Source organism: Azolla caroliniana, unplaced genomic scaffold (assembly GCF_043228905.1).
Source record: "Azolla caroliniana isolate FFs.n. ecotype wild unplaced genomic scaffold, voAzoCaro1.0.p SCAF_10, whole genome shotgun sequence".
Lineage (NCBI taxonomy): Eukaryota > Viridiplantae > Streptophyta > Polypodiopsida > Salviniales > Salviniaceae > Azolla > Azolla caroliniana.
Window position 1 is genome coordinate 19,372,728 of NW_028230445.1, and position 19,291 is coordinate 19,392,018.

Sequence of the window (19,291 nt, forward strand, 5' to 3'; positions counted from 1 at the left end):
TGGATATTTTATTCATCTCCCAACGATATAATGGTTCTCCCTTGAGTTTGGGAGCTAGAAATGCATGGTCGGCCATAGATATGGGGATCATTGTCCTATACCATTGATCCATGTCTATTAGATGTGAGAATGTCAAATGTTGGAACCAGAAACCAAGAGCATTGATCACTTTATGGCTAGATTATGAGATATATGAGTCCTATTCATAAGATTACCTAGTAACTATGTGTTTACTTGTAATGATGCCTAGGACGTAATGTGTCCATTTCAAGTAAACTTTACCCAACACACACCTTTTTTGTGATATGGATTTTAAACCACCTAGACTTTCCCTTATCAAATGATCTTCAAACTTACATTGAGAACATGTGACATATATGTTCACAATGGGTGATACAAATACATGTGGCATATATGCTCTTACTTAGCTATTTCAAATCCGAATTTTGAGTTTTGCACTTGGCAAAAAATATATTGATATTTGAACTCTCAATCACTTCACAATAACCCCTTGTAATTCCCACACCCACACCCACACCTATCACGGAGTTTGCAATCGGTCTCTAGTGGATGTTAAAACTATACCTATTTATCTACTACCCACTCTCCACCTTTCATATTTTCTAATTTATTTCTCGTCAGATTAGTCCTTAGGGCTAAGATTTAAAGATGTCATCTTTGATGAAAATGGGAATTCATATATGAGAAGGGAAATCATCTTCATAAAGTGATTCAACATAAAGCTATGAAAACCAAAGTGAAGACGAAAACTCATATTCAAGAAAAAATTCATTTCTATTAAGTTCTTATAATTGCACGTTCGTTGAAAAACATAAAATTAAATATGTAATTGTTGTCCTATGAAAATAGGAAATCATATACAAGAAGAGAAATCATCTCCATTAAGTGATTCAACATAAAGTCTACAAAAACTCACATTCAATAAAAAAATTCATTTCCAATAAGTTATTATAATTGCATGTTGTTGAAAAAGAACAAGTTAAATAATCATTATTCTATAAAAATAGGAAATCATGTACAAGAAGAGACATCATCTCCATTAAGTGATTCAACATAAAGTCAATGAGAATGAAAATGAGAACGAAAACGAAAACTTAGAGACAAGAAAAAAAAATCATCTCCATTAAGTTATTCAAAATAAATCCTTATAATTCCACGTTCATTGAAAAACATAACATTAAAACAATCAAAACATGTTGAAACATGGTCGAGCAACTGGATCTACTACTTTGTGCAATTACAAGATTTTATAAGTCTAAGACATGGTTTGAAACATATTCACTCCGACAAGGAAGGTTTCAAGTCGGGCGTCATCAGATGAGACGCTGTTTGACCTTATTGCAGGCTTCTCTCATGTAAGGAGCACGAGAGACGAACACGAACACGAACAATGATGGCTCGACACTAATGTCATCGAACCGGCACACAAGATTCCGAAGCTTAAAAATAATGCAATGTGTCATTTTCAAGATCTAGGCCCAAGAGTATGGGTCTCCGAGGCCAGGCCTAACTCTTAAAGATTAGGTTTTACGTATGAGATGCCCGAGGGCCACGATTCGCCCGCGAGGAGGAGGAGGAGGAGGAGGAGGGGGGAGTGGGGGTGGTCTTGCATTGCCATGTGAAACCCCTCCTCATGTTTTGCTTTGCTTAAAGAAGAACCGAAGAAAACAAAAAAGGGTACATATTTTTCAAGTGAATGGATGTGTGGGGGGTTGACAGCTTACCAAATGAAGCCACAGCTTACAAATGAAGCCAAGCCTCCCCAAAAAATGAAAGACGCTTTTTCAAACGCACATAAATCCTCCTTTCATCATTTGTTCTTCCATTCTTGCTCTCTTCCTCCTCCTCCTCCTCCTCCTCCTCCCCTCCGTTCTTCCCAAAGGCTTCTGGCGATGGGGCCGCACCAGCAGCTCCTATCGTGCCTCAGAAGGAAAGGCCTGGTTCGTCTCTGCGGATATCATGGCGATGTCCATCGCCGTTTCTTCTTCAAAGGAGCTACTCATCCGTCGATCGTTCACAAACGTAGTACTGACATTCTCCACGATCCTTGGTTCAACAAGGTTCGTCTCCCCTTCACCATTGGAAGCTCCTCGAAAAATTCACATTCTCTTAGCTAGGAAATGTTCTGCTGATCTGATGACGTTCACTGTAGATCTCTTTCATCTTGCGAGCTCTCTACGTTGTCTACATGGAATAGAATTGTTCAATTTAATTTCTTAATTTGAACGAAGATACCTTCCTTTCTTCTTCCGCAATGCATTTTTTCGTGATCTATCTGCATTTTCTGTGAATGGCCATCTTTTCCTTTTCTACATCCATCATGCATTTCCTGAGCTCTCTCCATTGTCTTTGGAAAATGGAAATGTTCTGTATATTCTCTTAATTTGAATGACGACCACTTCCCTTTCTACATCCGGAAACGCCATTTTCTGCTCTCTTGCTTTCTTGCATTCGTTTAACTGATCAAATAAGAAATCGTAGGCTTTTGAAGGAATTCCTGAGCAAGCAACAGTCAATTGTAGGCAATTGAATTTCACCAGATCGTTTTGAACAGTACTGATTTGAATGGAAGTATCTTCCGTTTCTACTTCTGTAATGCATTTTGTGAGCATTCTGCGTTGTCTGAAGACACTCACTCGTAGAAAATAGCAAACCATATCCGGTTTCTTTGATAATGCCATAACTTTGTTTCTAGCTTACACGTTTCACGTTCTTTTCTTCATTTTCTGCATGCGTTTTTGAGCTTCCGTGCATTTTTTGAAGAGATTTAGTCATGAAATTAGGGAATTACAGGAATACCAGCGATATTTATTCATGAAAAATAGGAAATCATACATTACGAAAGGATGCATTTTTAGAGCCTGCATTTTTTGTGTGATTTCAAGGAGTTTTGTAAGGTGGGAGATACAAATTTAAAATTTCAATGCAAGGCGCGAGAAAAAGAAACATACTCATCATACATATAAAACTGCCTAAGTTCTACTCAGTATGAGCATCCAAACATGTAGCCGCAACTTCTTTTCATGCTTGTGCTTAAGCTACTCATTGATAAAAAAAACTAAAACTGTACAGATGTGCCATGTCTGCAGGGTACAGCTTTCCCATTGACAGAGAGGGACAGACTAGACTTACGTGGTCTTTTGCCACCTAGAGTCATGACATTTCAACAGCAAATTGATCGATTTAGTGAGTGCAAATGCTTCATTTTCAATGTGAAAGTATCTATTTTGACATGAAGAAATGTATGCACGTAGATGAATGTCATTTATATTTGTTAGTCAAAACTGGAAAATGAAGTGAATGATGGTTAACCACTCCACCTTTACTTTGAGTATGCACTAATACTGTCACTCTTTTCACCTAATTAGCTGGTGTATGATAAATGGCTCACTGGTTTTCCACAACATGTAATGCATTTTCAAAATATCAGTGTGAGAGTCAATAAAAAATGGATAAGGTGTATGAAGGCCACAGTCGAGGATAATCCCATGGCTATTCTATTATGCGTCCTAATTGAGGACAATACTTGTCGAGACTCACATTTTATATATGTAACAACTCAAAGCTCTATCTTACTTTGAGAATGGTATACATGTCACAAACTCCTAATGGCCTATACAATGATCACACTCCACTGGATGTATATATATCATTGATGTAGATCCATAGGTTCCGAGAAAAAGCTAGTTGCATTCTTTGGCTAAGCCATAGGTTTAACATTTCTTCTCCACATTTTGAGCTGCGTTAGACTTCCATCCTGTGCATTAGATCGTGAATGCTTGCATTTATTTGGCCCAAAAAAGTCAGTTTCCCCCCTATGCAAGAAATTTGGGAAATTCGTTTCTTTCTTTTCTAAAATACCTTTCTGTCAAGTTTTAAAACTTTTCTCACTTCCATAAATCAATTGATGCGAGTTACCATCGGTAATTATCCCAAAGCAGACACTATAGTTGGATTATTAGGTTCTGCCTTATTCGCTTTCTTCCTCATTTCAAATAATTATCGTTGATGTGAATATTTTTGCTGCTTGCTTTTTAGATGATTAGTTTAATACAAGCAAGACTCATAAAACAAGACAAAATATCTTCAGTATGCCTGAAGATTTGGACGAACTCATGTTGAATGAAGCCTTAAAAAGTTTCCACACAATTGTGCCTGGCTCCAACCGTACGGAAATGCATGTGTTGAAAAATGATACAATTATTTCTTATGGTGAGAGCACAACCTTAAAAAATTAAGGTTGCACTGATATGGTGAATGAAGGGAATCTAATAATTGGTCAACTCACTAATTGAGTCCTAGTTTATGAATGTAGATTATGGACACCTCATAATTTGGAAATGTGATCCCATGTTTCTGTTTTATGTGATTGGAACCGAGATCATGCACGAGTAATGCCATATCTACTTCTCCATGAAAAGAAGTTATGATAATATTGAATATGTAAGAATATCCTATGCAAAATCGCAGCTATCCAGTTTTGACTTCCCAGATTTTCATTTTATAAAGATTAATACATTAAAAGATTAGATTCGAGTTAAAGGTAGTGTTGTGAACTTGTCAGCTCCATTGATTGAACACAGATGACATTAGTCAATAATCTAGTTATAACACAGTATGCAACTAACAATCTATTTTGCAGTGACTGACTTTGAAAGATTGGAGAAAGCCTCTAGAGATGGTCCTACAGAGCAAACTGCCTTGGCAAAATGGAGAATATTAAATAGGCTTCATGACAGGAATGAAACCTTGTATTACAAGGTGGAGAAAATTTGAATTTATTCTGTCTGGCTTACTGTTATATGTATCTCAATAAATGAAATAAATGATGCTGTTCCTGATGTCCTATTCTTTTCTTTGTCATGTGGTGGTGGATTTTGGTGTCCAAAATAATCAGATTCTTATTGATAACATAAAGCAATTTGCACCAATTGTCTACACTCCTACCGTGGGTTTGGTTTGTCAAAATTACAGTGGATTGTTTAGACGGCCACGTGGAATGTATTTCAGTGCAGCAGATAAAGGCGAAATGATCTCAATGGTTTACAACTGGCCTGCAGACGAGGTTTACTGCTTTTCATATTGTGATGCTCCTCGTGTAACAGAAATATGTAACTGCTTTTTATAATTTAATGAAAGATGCAGGATCTCATAAATATAACTCACAAAAATATTCAGTATTGCACATATTCCCTCTAATATTAGCCAAGAACCAATATAAGGTACCACTATGCTACAAGCATATCTACATTTGCCGTTTATCTGTGTTTTTTTGCGTATATCTTTCATTTAAAATATGCGCTTGTAACATTTTTATATGTTACACTGCATCACGAATAGAAGAAAGCTATGATCTAGTTGCTACCATCTAGTTTTTAGAATCTTGTGTGATGAAGTTTCTACTTTTGAGATCTAAAGAAACAGGATTTTGTTTTACATGGTGCATGCATTTTGCTTGTCATTTTTAGCGATTAGTGAAAATACTTTAATTAGCTGCAATGTTGCCTACTAATTCCTATGGAAGGATATTACTAAATTCAATTGGAAAACACATTTTTAGAACAAATAGTTGAGGCCTAGGCTCAAATGTTTCTAAGCTGAAATGTACATATGTGCTTCTGTGAATGCAGGTGGACATGATTGTGGTAACAGATGGGAGTAGAATACTTGGATTAGGAGATCTTGGTGTGCAGGGTATTGGTATACCTATAGGTAAACTTGACTTGTATGTAGCTGCAGCAGGCATCAATCCTCGAAGAGTAAGAGTCATTCACTGATCTCTTAGTGCAGGTTTTCTCTTGCTGTATATTAACATTGCAGAGTGTGCTATTTAAATGTATAGGTTTTGCCAGTTATGATTGATGTTGGTACAAATAACAAACAGCTACTGCAAAATTCTATGTGTAAGTTCTTTATACTGAGTACATCTTGAAGGATTCATGGATAATAAGTAGGTTTAGATTCAGATAAGCTTAGTATTTCTTCCATAATGTCAGATTTGGGGCTACAACAGCCAAGGCTTGAGGGAGAGGAGTACATCAGTGTCATTGATGAGTTCATGGAAGCAGTTTATGCCCGTTGGCCAAACGTGATCGTTCAAGTATGAGCCTGCTGCTTGTAATCAATTCTTGTTAAATATATTCTCTGCTTATACAGGTTTTCCCTCCATTTCTTTTTTAAATATGTGCAGTTTGAAGATTTTCAAACTAAATGGGCATTTCAACTGTTGGATCGTTACCGCAACGACTGTCGTATGTTCAATGATGATATCCAGGTTCTATATATACATAGCTGAAAATATAAAGAAAACAATTTGTTTGAGAACTGATGATATCCATTTTTAGAAGCCTTGTTTATACATACAAACAGAGGATGAAACACCCATGAGAATGCAAAATATTTTACATGTAGATTAAATAAACAAATAGCAACAAGTGATATTTTATGACAAATGTACATGCTTGTTTCAGGGAACTGCTGGTGTTGCTGTGGCAGGACTTTTGGGCGCAGTCAGAGCTCAGGGATTACCCATGAGTGCATTTTCTAAACAAAAAATAGTTGTTGTTGGTGCTGGAAGGTATTTCCCATGTTGTGGTAGAAATAATGGAAAATTAGGATGAAAATGGAAGGATATTTACATAACAGGGGATACTAAATGTGAAAATGCAGTGCTGGATTAGGTGTATTGAAGACTGCAAAACATGCTATGGCAAGAATGCTTGGAGGGACAGATAAGGCTCATAGTGAAGCAAGCCAAAATTTCTGGGTCATAGACAAAATGGTTAGAATAATATTGATTAAATTGTGTGGTGAAGATAAACAGTTATTCTATTTTCTCAACATCTTTGTTGGATAATTGTGGTTTAGGGGCTTATCACAAAAGAGCGATTGCATATTGATCCTGAAGCGGAACCTTTTGCAAGAGCTCCCGAGGAAGGCACGCGGGAAGGGGCTTCGGTTCTTGAAGTGGTACTGATTCAGATTAAAGGTTTTTTTGGAATGCATTTCCAGTCTTAGGCATGATTGCAATTTTTCAACCCTAACTTTGCCACTGTCACCAAACTGTGTCCAGGTAAAAGCTGTTAAACCAGATGTTCTATTAGGCCTTTCTGGAGTTGGAGGAATTTTTAATAAAGAGGTACAAGAAGCATACTGTTATCACCTGAATGTATTAACTTTAGTTAAACTCAACATTAATTTGGTCAGGTTCTTGAAGCTATGCGTGAATCTACATGTACCAGACCAGCTGTTTTTGCAATGTCAAATCCAACTAATAATGGTTTGTGGCATTTTTGTCTCTTCGCTTGCATGCATGTTTTGTTTTAAACACAAAGACGTCATACAGGTAGATGTTTACCAGAGTCGTGCTTAATTCTTAGGCGAAATATTCATATTTATGTGATATACATGTAATAAGAAAATATGTCATATATGAAAATTTAATTTAGATGTGTTCATCACATTTTGGTTTCCAGTTTTGATTCATAGATTATACAAACATTTTTCTGTGAATTCTTGCTAACTTGAGGTCATCTTGAGTTCTACATAATTGTATCTGTCCCATCACGCTACAAATAGAAATACAATGGATTGTGGCATTTATTTGCAAATACAAGTATATGAATATCACTATATTCCTGGAACCAAAATCGTTCAGCGTTTTTCCAGGTTTCCAATTTTTCATGTAGATGACAAGAATCCATAATATTCAGATAGACATGTCATGCTGATATAGGTTTAAAATCTATTGTAAATAGATGTGCAGCTCGGATATTTTCATTAGGCTTTTATTTTGTTTTATGTTTTTGCATTTCTAATGTTCTCTTTTATTTCCATCCTCCCCTTTAGACTTTCCCACTTGTACAAATTTTAAATATGTAATTTTAGAATGAATCTGGTCTTAGAAAGGTATTTTTCTTTACATGGTAAATCCCCACAATTATGAAGGGTGCGGGGTGTATAATTATCTGGGTGTAAAGAGTGTATATATCGTTTTGTAAGCAGATGGTTTTACGTGATTCTATTTTGTGTCTGTCTTCAGCTGAGTGTACTGCTGAGGAGGTTTTTCGTTATGTTGGACCACATGCAGTATTTGCTAGTGGAAGCCCCTTTAATGATGTAGACCTGGGTAAACTGTTATTCACATTTTTTTGAAACTGCTGGAATCTTTCATGGAGAACTTATAAGTACAAATCTCCATTTTAATATCAGGGAATGGAAAGATAGGCCATGCAAATCAAGGGAACAACATGTATTTATTTCCAGGGTTTGTGCTCCTGTAACCACTTTTAGCTTTTATTCTGTTCAATGTGCAATGGTCTTTGCTATTATTATTGATCTATATTGTTTTTTACCTGGATAGGATCGGTTTAGGAACACTTGTCTCTGGAGCACGTATAATATCTGATGGAATGTTGCAAGCTGCAGCTGAGTGGTATTCCTCTGTTCTTTGCATGAGTTCATTGATATGGTATTCCTTACGCTTGAACAAAAAATAACCTTAAAAGGTGTGCATGGGACCATTTTGGGAAAGCCAGCTTGAGGTTTGATAATGCTAGCCTTCTGAATTTTTAGAATTCGAAATTCCAGCACACAAATAGATGGATAATTCTCAATCCTTTTTAATTCATAACATAGTTCTAGATTGGTCATTTGAGCATTAACTTCTAGATTATCACATTTTCTTAGATAAATTTATTTTAAAGAGGAACCATTGTAATAGTTCTTCTTGATTATGCTTGAAGCCGTTTTATATTCCAGGCCATGAATGCATATGTGACTAATCATGTTGTGTAGCCTTGCAGCCTATATAACTGAGGAAGAACAACTTCAGGGTATTCTTTTCCCATCCATATCCAGGTAATGCGAGGCATTATTTTGGATTAATGCTATTCATTCCAATACCCAAACATCATCTCTTGTTGCTGTGATTCAGCATCCGGGATATCACCAAATTTATAGCTGCAGCAGTAATGAAAGAAGCCATCATTGAGGATCTTGCTGAAGGATACCATGATAAAAGCCCTAAGGAGATGGCAGATATGTCTGAGGTATGGAATGAAATTTTTATACTAAGTATCTGTGTAAGTGTTCTTGTTTCTGATTATGCTAAAAAACACAGGAACAAATTCTTCAGCATGTGGAGCAGAACATGTGGTTCCCAATGTATGCGCCACTAGTGAGCCCAAGGTGATTTATTCTGGATTGCAGGTAGGAATTATGTCAGATTTCACTTTTGAGGGGAGTGGCGAACTTTTCAAAATGCTAAAAAGCATTCAAATGAGAGTGAAGTTTGTACTAATATTGGATATAGCATTACTATCACTTACATTTATCCATTACTAATTTGACGGGTTATCATTCCCAACCTACTAGCCAGCACGCCCTTGTGAGGCCAAAGTGATTCATTTTGGCATGTAATAAAATCTGCTTCTGCAAATGTTAGGAAGCATACAACCCCCCTCCTTGAGAATAAACTTCAGAATAAGATTTCAATAAAGAATAGCTGTGCTAATTAATCTTTTTTAACATCAACCGTTCTTTTGGCTACTGTTAATGTTTTCCATGATCCTTTTTGCCAAGTGCATATATAACTGATATTGATTTGTTTTTTCTCAATTTTATTTCCTAGTATACAAATGTCTTAGCACGTTGGCCCATTCTACCTGCAACATGGAGATCAAGAACTCCAAGATTACCCAGAGACTATATAGTAAAGGTTTTATTTATTTTGTCCATTTGTTTGCATCAGGGAGATGAATTCCTTCCCATCCATGCATTTTTTCTTTGCTGGCCAGATTTGTGGTAAGAAAATGCTAAACCACATACCCAAAGCAGTTTAAGACTGCCTTTGGTTTTAGTTCATTGAGCTGCAAGGTCGGGTTCACAAAAAATGTTTTCTCGTTTTAAGTTGCGCCATGGTGGTGGCTGGTGGTTAACAAGTGGGTAAAAGTTATTAACAAATGGAGTATACACTTCCATGGAGAAATCATCCCCACTGCTTGTGCATAGCACAATCTTATTCATGAATGTATCAACATGTGTCATTCTATACGCATATGGTATGATAGAAAGTCGCAGAAGTGAATTGAAATGAATTTATTTTAACGTTTCTCAAAGCAAAATGCATAAGAAAAGAATCGCAGTCCTAGATAGGGGATGTATAAGAGCTAGGGATAAAACAATTAATTAATTCAACTTAATATAAAAGCACAATGAAAACTCACTGCAGAAATATTTTTATAGAGAAGCTTGGTGGAATTTTGCCACATCTGTATGTGATGGCTGTATGAGAATTAGAAATCTCAGCCATTCTGTAATTTCATTATATTCTAAACAATATGAATAGAAAAATGGCTTCGATATGTGAAGCACACCATTACTTTGATTACTTTCTCCTGAGGCCCTTGCCATTTTGGGCATTAATATGCATACATATTTATGTATATACACAGAAAAACACCTATTGTTAGAATCCGCCCTGCTATTGTTTTTTGGAGATTAATGAAATTTGTTATTATTCTCCTCGTTAACTCGTCTTTATATTAAATAATACTTTATTGCCTGGTCATCCCTTTAAAAATAATACCACAGTTCTCTAGCCATGACTGTCTCTGAACAAGTACGTGGATTTACAGTATTTCCACCGGTGAGCATTTGAGAGACAGAGACAGTGACATAGATCGTATGTTAGATACGGTAAAAATATATAAGATCACGAGTAGTTTTACCACTATGCGACATATGTTCGAGACAGCAGAAATATATAACACGTTGGAGACAGTATATCCACCAGTGGGCATTTGTGCATGGGTAGTTTTGCTTTGAGCCCATTTAAGAAGTTACTAACTCTATGCAACTCCTAGCTGACTATAGGAAATGCACTTACACAATCTATCTGCAGGTGACAAACTTCGAAGGAAACGTGTATTGGCTCAAAAGTGTAGCCACTCATTACCCAAACTATAATTGTTTTTAGTGCTTTCACAACGTTTATGTCTTCACTTGTTAATGTGCCTTTCTATACTTGTGTACACACGTTTCATTGATGTTGTGCCTATCTCCTTGATATTCTTGATTTCATGTCAGAAAATTTTTGTGAGAATAGAATACATAAAGGATTCAAAATTTCCAAAGTTGGCCTGTGGGGTATATATTATTTGACATCCCCATTTGATGGTTTATACAAAACCATTACATAAAGTTTATTACAACTTTCTCCTACTTAGTACTAAGCATTATATATTCTTGGGAAAATTTACTTAGATATGTTTGGTTATTTTCAAAATTACTTGTGCACGCTCCATTAAGGTTAAAGTTAGGTTCCTAATCAGATACAAATTAATGCATTAATACTTATTACTAAATTCTCTCTAATTAGAAAGTGATCATGCCCTAATCGGTCAAATTAGAAATTAACATAGCCTAGACAAGTTAGGTTCCTAATCAGATACAAATCAAGAACACATACATAGATGAATTAATGCTTATCACTAAATTCTCTCTAATTAGAAAGTGATCATGCCCTAATTGGTCAAATGAGAAAGTATGCATGTAGGCTATGTGAAGACATGCATACTTTCTTGATTTTGCTTTAGTCAAGAAGCTTAGTTTGTGGTCACTAGTGATATTGAAAAGTAAGCATGCCCTTTGAATTTCTTATGCATAAGTATATTTTGGTAATTTCCCTACATAAATCTTCGCGTACTCTTGGGAAGCCATTTTAAGTAGGAATGTCATAGCATTTATTGTGCATGAAGTCGTTGACAAAATATTTTCTCATTTAGACGAATGTATCTCCAAGTGTATCTACCCATAAGTAAGAAACCAAATCCTCATTCATCCATTCATTTAACTTACATGTGACGAGTCTCATCTAGTAGTGGAGCTGCAGAGATGCAAAGAAAATTTGACATGGACAAGTAAGCAGCCAAATTCGGAATTTCTCACTCATTCACTTACGTGAGGTAAAGATGAGTCTCAACTTGTAAATGGATATGTATTTACATAGCCTGTATAAGAGGACAATTTTTTAGTTGGTGTGGTATCTGCCATTGCATAATATGTGTTCATACTTTTGAATTGATGAAATGCACATGAAAATTCTTCTAATGATACCTTTTAGTTAGTGTTATCGATATTGCAGGGGTATGTACCACTACTTTATATGTGTGAATACTTTTGAATTGATAAAAGGCACACGAAACTTCTCATGATACCCTTTAGTTGGTGTCGTAGGTATTGCATGGGCTAACATTTTTGTAGTTGATAATGGGAAACGAAAGCTAATCTCTTTTCCTCAAAAGAATATTCGATTGACCGGTGGAATTCAGGATCTTGCTGCGTCATCACTGGTGGCGGGATTGCTTCATCCTGTATATGCGGTGTATTAACCTGTTTCTGAATAGCCTGAATATTGACTTGTTCTTGAATAAGCTGCTTGCCATGTTCCTCTGTATCAGTGATCACATTTTCTTCTTCTATTTCTATGTTTTCTTTCTTTTGTAATAAGGCAGTTGATTCTGAACTCTTCCTTGGAGTGAGTGTAGTTGAGGAAGTATTTGATACCGAACTTCTCCTTGGAATGATTGTAGTTTTTATAGGAAGTATAGAAGCTAGTCCAAATCCTTCGGCAATTGTGTTACTACTCATCCCTGGTGTAGACACAGCAGATAATGCTGGCAAGAAAGGTAGAGTGCTTTCAGCAGCTGTTTCGCTCGAAGGTTGATTTGTGTTGGAACCTGCACAAAGCATAATGAAGATAAATGTAATGATAATAAAATCAACCATAGGTATTGGGGTCAGATTCCAATTTCACTTGAATTATCAATCAATGTAGCACTATCCACTGAACTTAAAATGAGAATACTACATTATCCTCAGACATTCGACCAACCTAATTAATTCTACTAAAGTCACATTCCCAAGAGAACCTAGCAAGCACAATATAAAAACAAATCAGAAGGTAGTGAGTGATAATACCATTGTCATAACCATATGCGTAACCAAAATAAGTTGAAACCTCTTGCAGAAGAGCTGAGGCATATTTTCTACAGCAGACACTATATGATAACCTAAATTTCTCATGTACAAGACAAGTATCCATATGCCTGGTACGTGAATAAGAAAGCCTAAGACTCTTGCCAGGTACATGTATAAGAAACCCTAAGATTCATATGCCTGGTACATGTTGTGTGGACATGTGCCATTAGCATCAAACTTGACATGGTGTGACAAACCAACATTGCTGAAACGCCTACAACTGTTCAGGAATGCCCCACAAGTAATGTTTCTGTTGATACCGTTGACGTTCTTTTTGTAACATGTAGGACTGTATATTTGATACGAAACTTGGTAAAAATGCAGGATAAGTGTCAAGTCAGAAGAAAGGTATACAAATACATTGGACATGTTTAACCAAGAGTGAATTCAATTTTGGTTGAGACAATCAATACCTACTCAAATGGAGAAAATACCTCAAATGAGGGTTCACGTACCCGATAGAGAATCAAATAGCCAAGAAACTTATGAACACTATCCTTAGGTGAAACTCTACACAAGATGAGGGTTCACATATATGATAACCTGGAACATCTCAGTTCTTTTATGTCATATTTGTCTGGAGCCTCTTAAAGCATCCATGAGTCCTCACCAATCAGCGTATGATAACATTGGCTCATACATGATCAGTCAAATTCTTAAGGGATGATACCATTGGCTAATTTGACTCCGTAAGAGACATTTATAACTTCTTCTTCTGTTTTTCATACTGGGTTGTACCCTAGTAGTGAAACTATATTTTTTTCATATTTCTCTGCATCTTAGACATGTCATGTCCATGTTAGTGAAGTCTTTTGTCCATCTAATTCCTCAACGTTATGTTAGTTAATCAGATATCTACTTTTTTCCAAGAGCATGGTAGTATGTGTTATATCTTGACCATTTGTAGCCAAATGCTGGAGGATAAGTAGGGTACGTCAAGCATTGCTACCAATTTATTTGGGTTTATAACTATTTTGGTTTGTTCTCCAAGAAGAGATACCATTTTCAGCTGTAATCAGTCCTTCGTTCTCATTGACCATGTTTTTACCCCTTAAGAGACGTTAACATATTTTTTAGAGATGTTACTTGTTCTTCCTTACCTTCGCCACAAATAAACGAAGCATGTAAACATTCATCTTACCAGGAGAGCTGAATCTGATATCTTTGTTTGGAGCTGAAGATCCATTCCTCACAGGCGTAGTTCCATTCGGCTTTGGTAATAGTAAAGCTTCTTGCTGTGCCATACCTCCCCCATGTAAAGACAATCTACGAGTAACCTGTGCACTGTTTCCATTGGATCTTGAGTTTGTAACCCCTTTTTTTGAGGGTGTTCTTGCATTTTGACTTGGTTTTGACCCAGATGACGTCTCTTGCTCATTGACTGATTGCTCATGAAGCTTCTTTTGGTCCTGTCGATAAAGCAAGAAGATTTTATCAGTATTAAATTCCCCTTCCTCACAGTCATATGAGTACAGAGGTCATTCATTTACACTACCCGATTTCGGCGTCGTTCTTCCTCTTTCTCCATTCTCAATATTTTATAATCCTCAACCATAGAACGAAGATTTATCTGGCAAAAAGCATCTGATGGAGTCATGATTTTTTACAAACAAACAATTAGCAATATATTTGTCGTGAAAGTAGCAAACATACTCCATCGTATAGAAAAGGCTTCCTTCTTTCTTCCTCCCATGCAACAGTCTTTAGTACAAGGGAATCCACCAAGGCTATTTAAAACAGTAAATGTGCATCAATACAATTCCCATATCTAGCTTAGATTTATTTTTTGTATTTCTAGCTTACCAGGAATTTTGCTCACTGCTACACGTGCTCTTTCAGCTCGCATCAAGTTCAAGTGTGCACCTCGTGTGGAATTATATCTATTTTCATCCTGAAAGTTTTTTGGCATAATATTACATCATAACGAAGTTAGTCTATGCCATTTCATACATATAAAATACATACATATACCCCGCATCCAGTGTCTAACCTTGCTGTATTCTTCAAGCCAATTTTCTTCCTCTCGAAATGCCATCCATTTCTCAATCTTTTCGACAATATCTTTCCTACTAAATGCTTCCTCCTTAAGGCTACCAATTTCTTCCTCAAGGCTAATAAGTAGTTGTGCTGGATCTACCATTCCTGGATAATGAAAAGTGCATCTCATGAGAAGACTAGCTTCCATTATAAGTTGCCAACGTTAGGAAATGGATTGAATGCTCACCAGATTCAAATGATGAAATGGTCTTCTCTATGTCTGTGTGACTATCCAGTGTGATGTGAGATTTCTTGCTTATCTCTTGAAATTCTTTTTGCTTCCGTAAAACAAGCTCCGTCAGTTTACTGGTTTTCAAATCCTCCAACCTTTTCACCTCCACTTTAGCCTACTTCGAAGTAAAACTTCGAACTACTCAAAGACTAAAAATATGCATTTTGTTGATCGAAATTATGCAATGAGGGATAGCAACATACCTCTTCAATAACGTTCAGAAAGAGTGCGCCAGGAGTAGTAATTTCATGCTCTGCCGCTGCAATATTGGAAGTCACATGTTGGAAACGATGCTGCTCTTCTACAGGAGTATCCATCAAATTCCATAGCTCAAGAAGAGATGCTCCAAGCTCTTGAATCTATTTCCACATAAAAAGTGTATTAAACATGACGCATATATCAGCCAAGTTGAAGTTTATAAACCACGATTCAATAAAATGACTCCCACCTGTCCCATCCTATTTTTCTTTTCCTCCTTCAGCGAATCTATTGTATTACTTAGCTTTGTTAAAGTGTCATTGCTTATACTCTTGACCGGATTAGTTGTGGACGATTCATCCAAGGTTGGATGAACTTCTCGAACTATCGCGAAGAAATCAAAGCCAAGCACAGTACATAGACTGTGAAGCACGTCGACATATTCCATGACCTTATAGATCCGGTTATTCTGGAAACAAGACAAATTCGCATAAATAAAAAGTATAGGGAGAGATGGATGGCTAAGAATTGAACTAAGACCAACAGTAAACCTTCTCTCTTTGCAAAGCCTGAAGTTGAAATTGCAGTTCCTCAACTTTTCTTTGTGTCAAATCAATGTGGTCATCAACTCCAGTAGTTTCTGTGTCTAATAATTCTGGTGATGGAGAAATTTCAGACTGAATTTTCTGGATATGAGTTCTAGTCTCTTGAAGCATTCTTAAACGCTCTTCCTTTTTAATTAACATCTGTTTCAGGATGAGATTTAACTTTGCAAGATGGACTTTGAGGGAACTATCTCTTTTTTCTAACTGCAGAAACCACATAAATTAGCTTCAACTGTTTCCATTATATTGTAGTTACTGACTTATGTTGAAACAAATATAAAACCTGGGCCATCGGTATATTATCTCCAAGAGCAGAAGCTAAAGAGACGATTTCTGAATGAATGTCTGCAAGCATTATATGAAAGCTAGATCTTGATCGACTTGCTTGGTCAACCTTCCTTTGAAATATGTCCAAGCATTCCTGTTGCATTTCAAAAAGTATATTCTGCCTATATGCATCATCTTCACCAACTTCATTCCAGATTAACTGCAAAATAGAAGCGATTACTCCTTCACAAAATGAATTAGAGGTGAAACGCAGAAAAAATCATGAAGTGTAGCTGTGAAATTATTGAATTTTGAGACATAAATGCTACAATAGTTCAATGCTTCTTAAGATTTCAAAGGAGACATACATCCAATTCATGAAGAAGCTTCTCACACGTGCCTCCAATTTCTGAAAAGAGTTGTATTTGCTTCATTGATGCTTTTATTGGAGATACTGCAGACACAGAAAGAAGAAGAAATTCGAAGTCTTTTACAGGAATAGCACACTACAAAGTAAAAAGTTCTTTCGTAACTGTGATTGATCTTAAAAAAAGAGAGAACACAGTGCAATATCCAATCCTTCCAGGATCTCATTCTTCAAAGATTCCATGAAATTTCTTGGTATACGAAAAGGAAATAGAGACACAAAAGAAAGACTTATAGTGGAGGATCCAAACCTTTCAGAATCACTTTCGTCTAGTATTGTGAAACTCTAACACAAAAAGGATGAAACAGAAGCGCTCATAAAGGGAGTACTTAGGGTGGCAATTCAAACCTTGCAGGCATTGAGGCTCTCCCTCACACACACACACACACACAAAGGATTGTGAAGCTTTACCAAAAAGGATGAAATAGAAGCAGAAAAGGAGGACGTATGAAGGGGGTCCAAACCTCGCAGTCTCTCTTTCTTCAAGGATTGTGAAGCATTGCCATAAAGGAAACAGAAGCACAAAGTGAGCACATATGGTAACCTTTTCAGACTCACTTTCTTCAAGTGTTTTGACGCTTTGCCACGTAAAGGATTAAACAGAATCAGTGAAAGACTGATTGTGAAGGAAAATCCAAACCTTTCAGGCTCGCGTCTTCAAGATTATGATCGCACTTTTACAGAGACTACATATCAGAAAAGGATAAATTATAGTGGAAAATACCAACCTTTCAGGCTTTATTTCTTCAAGTATTGCAAACTCTTGCCGTAAAAATAAACAGAAGTACAAAAAAGAGTACTTATGGTGTGCTAATTATGGTGATGCACGCTCTATTACTTCAAGTATTTTGAGCCGAATGAGTAATTGCGGTGGTAAATCCAGAATTTTCAGGGTCAATTTTGTCGAGAATGTTTCCCAACAAAAAGAAACCTTGAAAGGAAAGAGAAACGCAAATTAAAATATATTAAGAATTGGTGGAAAAGCCAAACCTCTTTTCAGGCTCCGATGTTCTTTCTTCAAGCGTATTTCTTTGGAATCTTTGTCAACAAAGGATTAAAGAAAGTCAATTAGACCGATGAATCACAAGGTAAGGTTAAGTAGAACGAGTAATAGCTGCGTCTGAGGGGTACTGATCAGCACAATCAATATCATCAGTCAACAAGTATGTAATAATAATATCAAGTGATGGAAATGAAATATGCAGTAGTAATAGTGGTCATCAATGACGCAGATTGGTACTGCAAAATATCTGATCAGGTACATTACCGAATTATCAGGACATATTGTAGAGAGAGTTAAGAAATGATGGAGGAGAAGCCATTGCAGAAGGAGAAGAAGAAGGAGAAGGAGAAAGAAGAAGCGAAAGCAGAGAGAGAGAGAGAGATTCGAGCCTTCGACGTATTAGCATCGGAGGATAAAACGCAGGCATAGCGAACTGCTCGAAAATGCTGCGCACGTCTGCTCATAGTCGGGATGTCAACCTTTCTCTCTCTCTCACTCACACACACATACAACACATACACTCGCTCTCTCAATTGAAGGGAAAAAGAAAAGGGGGGGAAGGTATCTCTCATTCATTTGAATACCTTATAAATATGTATAACTTATAAGTAATGAAGTATCATCTCATAAGTTGCGGTTGCAAGCAGGGCCAAAGCCATCACTTAAATCCATGTTTGGAAGAACTATACCCCCCCCCCCCCCCCTCCCTCTTTATTTAGTACACAACCTTCAAAATGATAACCCTATCTCCTCCCCCCTTCTAGTTCTTACCACAATTCGCCTCAGTTCCAATGCCAATGTTTTGCCAGTGTCTTCTCCCATTCATTTAAACTTCGTAGTCTTCCGTAGTTCTAGCTTCTTTTTACCATCTTTCAATGTTGCATGTCTTCCCCTTGTTCCAATGTTCCCACTTCCAAACATTGGTAACTCCTTGATTGAGCCTATTGTTTGACCTTGATTGCAATTGCCATTTGCTCAACCTTGACCATTTTTCAAGTGGGAGTAGAGAGCATTATGCTCTCTTTTGTTCGAATGGTTTTCTTTGATCAGTAAAGTAATAATGTTGATTGGAAGTGAGAATACAATGGTGGTGCATTCGTAATGATGATGGTGGTTCGAAGTGGGGGAACTCTTGTGATAGACCTCCAAATCATATTGATTGTGCCATTTCATACACGTTGACCTTCACATTGATGGGCAAAGAGAGTTAATATTGTTGATTGGAAGTGAGAATACAATGGTGGTGCATTCGTAATGATGATGGTGGTTTGAAGTGGGGGAACTCTCGTAATAGACCTCCAAATCATATTGATTGTGCCATTTCATACACGTTGACCTTCACATTGATGGACAAAGAGGGTTAAATCAGCTTTTAATCTAGAGGGTGTAGTTGTTGAAAGATGTACCCCTTGGGTTTTCATTCCATAATCCAGCTTCTGCTATACTTGGAGCTTGCAAGT

The 19,291-nt window shown here is 36.7% G+C and overlaps 2 protein-coding genes across 4 annotated transcripts; one reads left to right on the top strand and one right to left on the bottom strand.

Moving 5' to 3' along the window:
* Nucleotides 1-1,846: 1,846 nt before the first annotated feature.
* LOC147859413 (NAD-dependent malic enzyme, mitochondrial-like) lies at nt 1,847-9,551 on the top strand. Its single transcript, XM_087325598.1, has 19 exons — nt 1,847-2,081; nt 3,111-3,207; nt 4,664-4,782; nt 4,919-5,086; nt 5,652-5,780; nt 5,864-5,924; nt 6,018-6,121; nt 6,212-6,295; nt 6,492-6,598; nt 6,691-6,802; nt 6,889-6,990; nt 7,094-7,159; nt 7,228-7,300; nt 8,063-8,149; nt 8,233-8,287; nt 8,384-8,455; nt 8,818-8,880; nt 8,957-9,071; nt 9,143-9,551. The coding sequence occupies exons 1-19, from the start codon at nt 1,914-1,916 to the stop codon at nt 9,212-9,214; spliced, it is 1,854 nt and encodes a 617-aa protein (XP_087181724.1). The 5' UTR covers nt 1,847-1,913; the 3' UTR covers nt 9,215-9,551.
* Nucleotides 9,552-11,945: 2,394 nt separating this feature from the next.
* LOC147859414 (65-kDa microtubule-associated protein 1-like) lies at nt 11,946-17,948 on the bottom strand. 3 transcript variants are annotated; one of them, XM_087326538.1, is made up of 14 exons: nt 17,819-17,948; nt 17,557-17,665; nt 16,770-16,855; nt 16,418-16,621; nt 16,081-16,338; nt 15,780-15,998; nt 15,535-15,690; nt 15,287-15,446; nt 15,053-15,204; nt 14,866-14,953; nt 14,716-14,789; nt 14,558-14,632; nt 14,204-14,471; nt 11,946-12,761 (listed from the first exon to the last, which is right to left on the bottom strand). In XM_087326538.1, exons 3-14 carry the CDS (start codon nt 16,833-16,835, stop codon nt 12,271-12,273), a joined length of 2,211 nt encoding a protein of 736 aa, XP_087182664.1. In that variant the 5' UTR covers nt 16,836-16,855; nt 17,557-17,665; nt 17,819-17,948; the 3' UTR covers nt 11,946-12,270. The 3 variants fall into 3 exon arrangements, with proteins under 3 accessions (XP_087182664.1, XP_087182663.1, XP_087182662.1); XM_087326537.1 differs by lacking the exon at nt 17,557-17,665 and having other exon boundaries at nt 17,819-17,942; XM_087326536.1 differs by lacking the exon at nt 17,819-17,948 and having other exon boundaries at nt 17,557-17,751.
* Nucleotides 17,949-19,291: the final 1,343 nt, after the last annotated feature.

Coding starts and splice junctions, on each gene's coding strand:
- LOC147859413 (XM_087325598.1), top strand. CDS start 1,914: ATGGGGCCGCACCAGCAGCTCCTATCGTGCCTCAGAAGGAAAGGCCTG. Junction 4,783..4,918: donor ATGAAACCTTGTATTACAAG/GTGGAGAAAATT, acceptor CAAAATAATCAG/ATTCTTATTGATAACATAAA. Junction 9,072..9,142: donor AGATGGCAGATATGTCTGAG/GTATGGAATGAA, acceptor TAAAAAACACAG/GAACAAATTCTTCAGCATGT.
- LOC147859414 (XM_087326538.1), bottom strand. CDS start 16,835: ATGAAGCAAATACAACTCTTTTCAGAAATTGGAGGCACGTGTGAGAAG. Junction 15,691..15,779: donor AGAAAAATAGGATGGGACAG/GTGGGAGTCATT, acceptor ATGTGGAAATAG/ATTCAAGAGCTTGGAGCATC. Junction 15,447..15,534: donor TTCTGAACGTTATTGAAGAG/GTATGTTGCTAT, acceptor ACTTCGAAGTAG/GCTAAAGTGGAGGTGAAAAG.